The 5,478-nt window shown below is 39.1% G+C and overlaps 1 protein-coding gene across 1 annotated transcript in view; it reads right to left on the bottom strand.

Annotated features, from left to right (window-relative positions):
- The window catches only part of FRMPD2 (FERM and PDZ domain containing 2), a 67,966-nt gene that overhangs the window by 57,751 nt on the left and 4,737 nt on the right, over positions 1 to 5,478 (bottom strand). Inside the window, exons 3-6 of the mRNA XM_009320640.1 lie at positions 5,143 to 5,208; positions 3,745 to 3,930; positions 2,740 to 2,866; positions 790 to 921 (exon numbers count right to left, since the gene is read on the bottom strand). Coding sequence (XP_009318915.1) covers positions 790 to 921; positions 2,740 to 2,866; positions 3,745 to 3,930; positions 5,143 to 5,208 — 511 coding nt within the window. The remainder of the gene's footprint in view (positions 1 to 789; positions 922 to 2,739; positions 2,867 to 3,744; positions 3,931 to 5,142; positions 5,209 to 5,478) is intronic.

The raw sequence follows: 5,478 nt of genomic DNA, 5'->3' as shown, positions 1-5,478 counted from the left end.
CCTGTGATTTAAGTGGTTTGGGAAGGACCCTGATTGATGTCTACCACAGTGTCTTCACTGAATGGATCCTCTACCAAACAGTTTCGTTCATGCTGTTCCTGCCATAAAAGGATTGAAAGTGGAGCTAAAATTCCAACTCTGATATCTCTGGACAAAGTAAATCAGAAGAGCAGCATTGCAACCTGGCATTTAGCACAAAGAAAACAACACACTGAGCAGGAAATACAGAACGGCTTCATGACAAAAATGAAAAGAAAACAAAGGATTATTTGGTTGTTTTTTTCCTCTACATTTCAGAATTAGCCCCTTTGTTTTTGAATGGGCTTGAAGAAACATTAATCCCCACCATTCAGGTCTCAGGTATTATTCATAGATTCAACTGATTTCAGTGCTGCAACCTTGACATTGCCCATCATATGCATTTGTGGCGTAGCTCCACCGTTTCTCATCTGTTTCAAGACCCCATGTGCCAGAAACATGCTGTCAGGCTTTGTCTGTGATCTGCTGAACAGCTTCACCTGACAAAGGGGGCATAAAGCAAGAAAGAGATGATCGTGCTGCATGGTAACCAGGGAATGTATAGCTTTACAGGAGGACACAAGTAAAAAGGAATCCAGTATAAAAGGATCTTTCTTCTCTGCAGCTTAGCACAAATATACCTCCCTAGTCATGTAACCACAAGTGCATGGGAGTACCTATCACCTGACCATACATGGGTAGTCTTACATTTCAGAGGACAAGAGAGATGAATACATAATTCATAAACATAATCTTTCAGGAAAATCTTACCTCTCCTGTGTCCTCGGTTAGACAGTATCAAAGACGTACTTTCAGAAATACTATTAGAGTCACTGCAGTCCACGGAGAGTTGTCTGTAATCTTCTGTTGACCGACTATAATTCATTAATCTGGACCCTTTGTCTGGAAACAGAAAGGAAATATGGTGAATCACATACTTTAATTATAAATCATTGTATCTGTATGAAAACATAAATAACATTTGGCTTGACTAATTTTTATATAGTCCACGTCTGTCTGTCTTCTAACCATGACTTCAATTCCTTAAGGACCGAGGAAAGCTTGGTAACTTCATTCTATTACTTTCATAATCTTATTCTGACCCAAAATAGTTCTCATAGTTCTCCTCAACCATTCCAAATAAAACAAATCTAATATATTAATTCTATTTTGCATGTTTCACTGAAAGTTTGCAAAGTGCAGATAACCCGCAAAATTTTCCTTCTTTATATTCTGAGGCCCAAAACCTTCAGCTATGAAGCATTCTTTGTGTGTGCTGGACGGACATCGCCCAGACACAGTCCATACCAGAGTCGGCTGCAGAAATTCCATTAAGCGGTCATCCTACGGTAATGGTACATCCATTAGGAAGTACATATTTCTGTTGCACCCTAACTTTACTTCGGTTGCATTGTCACTTGTCCTTTTCCAGAACCTCTGAAGGTGATCATTTTTAATTAAAAAAAAAAAAAGACAGAAATGGAATGCTGCCTTGCAAAGTGTGGCTCACACGTTCTCAATGGAATCGACATCCTGATTCATTGAAGTCCTTCGGCAAGTGTAAGCCACGTGACCTGAATCCCTAGAAAACACAGAGATCACCCAGATACATAATCGCTAGAACCAGTGGAAGGGAAATGGCAGGAATTTGTGGCTAATAGGGGGTTGAAGATGGGACCATCCCTTTTGGTAGCAACAGTTTTCACCAGCTTATGCAAGCGTGAATCTATAAGCTCAGTTTCTGAATGAGTGAGTGAGCCAATATGATATGAGGGGTGATTTGTCTGAATGTGTTAAAAAGAATCTCCTTTTCTTATGACCAATAATACCTAATAGAAATGTTCCACAGGTTTTTAACTGTGTGTTTAATTCTAGCTGAAGTTAATGGAACATATATGTGATTTGCTGAATAGGAATTGGATTGTTCATATGCCTAATGTCAAGCATATCCAAAAAAATCCTGCATAGCTTTGGTCAACCTTCCTCTTGCCCCAAAATCAGAGATTTCTGTTGAAGTGAACAGTACAATGTAGAGACTAGAAAAAAGAATTATCTGAACCTGAAGTCCCCATTTAGTTACAGTTAGAGAATTACTCTGAGGGATAATAAAATCTTGATCTTAGTCAAATGAAATGTGAAATTAGTATAAGCTGTTTTATTTATATAGTGAGCAGGATTTGGCCTTGTGTCTTGAAATCGCTCCAGGAACACATGTATGAATTTATAAAACATCTTTTGAATAGAAAAATGGAACTAAAATCAAAAAGAAACTACAAATCTTTGCTTGAGTAATCAAATAGGAAGGATGAATATATATTCCTTAATGGCAACAGGATAACTTCACAGAATCACACTCTTTACCTTCGAAAATACACTGGAGTATACAAAGTACAAAAGCAGTTTTGAAAGTAGGGGTTTTTTATATGCACAGGTTTTATGCAAAGTGCTTTAAGAGTTGAATCTGTGCAAGCTGATTCGTTATCATTGCTTCACAGCCCTCAGACTACTGTCCTTTGAGGAAATAAGGAACAGAAACCTTGCTGACTTGCCTCAGAGTCTTTCCATTATGAAGTAATTTATACGTAAAGCAATAAATATCCTATCCAACACGACATGTAACCACTACAGCATGAAATTAAACAATTCACCTAGCTTGGGAAAGACTCAGAAAAGGCTGGATGTATCCTTATTAGACAGTTCAGATTATAAGTCTTTCTTTACCTTGGTGAAAATTCATCTGGGAGGAGAGTGGTGAAGTGTCCGATATTTTCTCGTGCAGTCTTTTCCTTATCACATGACTTCTGTTAAGCTGAGAGGCTGTGCTGTCTTCGGTGACTACCCACTCTACCTAGAAGATAGTAGTACTGCAAGTCAATGTCATATGATATGTGGACTTCAGACTCTCATACTGAAGTGATCCTTGCCCTCTGCTTGTCAGAGGCTGCTGATTTGCTTGGTATAAGCAACTTCGTCTTCTCAGATTAACACAAAGCTGGATTGAGTTTTGATGGCCTCATGCTCTCATGTTAGCTGTGTTTAAGAGGGGACACCCTCTATTACAGTGGGAAATAGAGTAATAGAGAGTGCAAGGGAAAAGGTCATCTCAGAATGTTAATGAATACTGGTTGAAAACAGAAAAAAAGTATTTGCAGTGTGTTTTCTTCCAGTTTCATTCAGCTTGTCAACAAAAAATGTTTGTTGATACTTCAAATCTTGAAAAAGACTCAGGTGCTCGCTTATTAAAGACTTCACGTGGTCAGGCTTGATTGCACAGCAAATGCTCAGTTCCACTCAAGGATGATGAATGAAATTCTCAGTATGATGTAAATGTGATTTCTTTGAATTTCACAAAGGAAGTCTGAAACCAGAGTGTCAATGGGGAACTCTTTTCTCTTGTGTGAAGTCCATTCCTTTGGCCAATATGAAGTCTCTGTAAAGGTTACGATTGCTTCAGTATTAACCAAAGAAATTAAGATAATGTAAGCGCAAAAGCTGGATTTGTATAATTTCCCAGGAGTGTAAGAGTGGTGTGAGAGATGGCTTCATTGCCTCATTTGCTTGTACACATGCCCACTCAATTTCCTGCTTAGAAGTCTAGAACCAAATCTCACTTCCTTAATTTATACAAGCATTAATTTCAGGCAACTGCTCACCTGTATCCCATGTTGCTGCTCACTTCTCTCACCAAAGAAAAGGAGATGATTGGAGTATGAGAGTAGTACCTACCTCACTGACACTTCCCACAGCAAACTGGACCATTTTCTTTATGTAGACATTTGCTGGTAAGGAAGCAGATTCCTTCCGATGTGCCTCACATGCTTCCAGAATTGATTCAGGAGAAAGTCTTTTATGTGGCAGATCTTCACATAGTGTCAGCAAGAGCGTGTGTAGTTGATCACTCAGCTGGAGGGACTGAGTCAGAATGGAGGTACCATTAAATGACATCTCCCAGTGGTCTGAAATCCTGTGTAAACTGGGACCAGGAATTTCTGTTACCCTTTCACCCTGGGTGAGAAATTGGCACTGAATTCCTTTAGACTTTGGGAAAATTCCAGACAGGCAGCATAACAGCACTAAACGGAGCCTCTAATGAGATCCAGGGTAGCCTTGGAGGGAACTGGCATCTACAAAGAGGGTCATCAGCCCATGTAGGGACTTCTTGGTGACAGACAACAGCTCAGTCTGCTCCACAGTTTTGCTAATTAGACTGTGAATCTTAAAGATTCATGCAAGTAAGACATTGGCAGCATTAGCTTCAAAAAGGTGAGGAGTTATACCAGCCAAAACTGTTGCCATAGAGACCAGATACTTAAATTTTAGTCATTTAGCTTATAGAGACTTTTCTCTTAGACCATGTATACCCATGAAAGGGAGGTTAAATCTACTAAAAGCTTGTGCTTTCCAAATCAAAAACATGCAATCAAAGGCATGGATATAGAAATGAAGCAAAATGTATGCTACAAATCTTTGAATGGATTCTGGGTAAGCAAGAAATGCAAAATTTCAACTAGCAGAGATGCTGGTAGAATTTACTCAGAAATAAGGAGAGTTAGTTTTATTCCAGTATCCCATTCTTTGAAAAAGCACATAAACGTGCACAGCACCACAATCATGCTGACATGCTTTTCTTTCAGCCCTTCCTATCATAGAATCATAGAATCATCTAGGTTGGAAAAGACCTTTAAGATCATCGAGTCCAACCGTAAACCTAACACTGCCAAGTCCACCACTAAACCATGTCCCTAAGCACCTCATCTACACGTCTTTTAAATACCTCCAGGGATGGTGACTCAACCACTTCCCTGGGCAGCCTGTTTCTTATTACAGTCTTGGAAAAAATAATCTTCACTCTTAAAAGCAAGATACAATTCATCTTAATGGGAACAACTCTGGTTTTTGAAGAAAAAGGAAAAAAAAAAGGAAAGATGAGGCCTAACTAAATTTCTGATTTGGATGAACTGGTATTTTTGATGAAGTCTGGACCTCGACACAAGCTTTCCAATTCTTTCTAGTGGTCCAAAACATAAAGCCCCTCTTACTGAGACTTCAGATTATTCCTCTCAATCTCTGAACCTACCAATATAAGACAGAATAAAAGAAAACAAAAATGTTTGTGTTACTGGCCTGGTTTGGAGGAACCTGGTAGTCTGCTGACCAATAGAGGGTCATTCCTAAGGAATACACCAACATCTGTCAAAACAGAAAAGGAAACCCTTTCTGAAGTCAACATTAAATACAGAAAAGCCTCGTACTAGAGAGACCATCATTTTGTGTCTTTGGTCACAAAATGGCAGAAGCCAAACAGATAATTTTTTTGAAAACTAGACTAGATGAAACATATATAAAAGTACAATAGTGATTCTTGGCTTATGGACTAGAGAGCATGCAATGAGTATTGTTCAGCTTGAGGGGCAGAGCCAGGCTGCCCTCTATCCAATGATGACATGAGGAGGGAAAGAA

The sequence above is a fragment of the Pygoscelis adeliae genome, unplaced genomic scaffold, assembly GCF_000699105.1.
Source record: "Pygoscelis adeliae isolate BGI_AS28 unplaced genomic scaffold, ASM69910v1 Scaffold190, whole genome shotgun sequence".
NCBI lineage: Eukaryota > Metazoa > Chordata > Aves > Sphenisciformes > Spheniscidae > Pygoscelis > Pygoscelis adeliae.
Note: the sequence above shows the minus strand (reverse complement) of the source record. Positions and strands in the feature narration are given on the sequence as shown.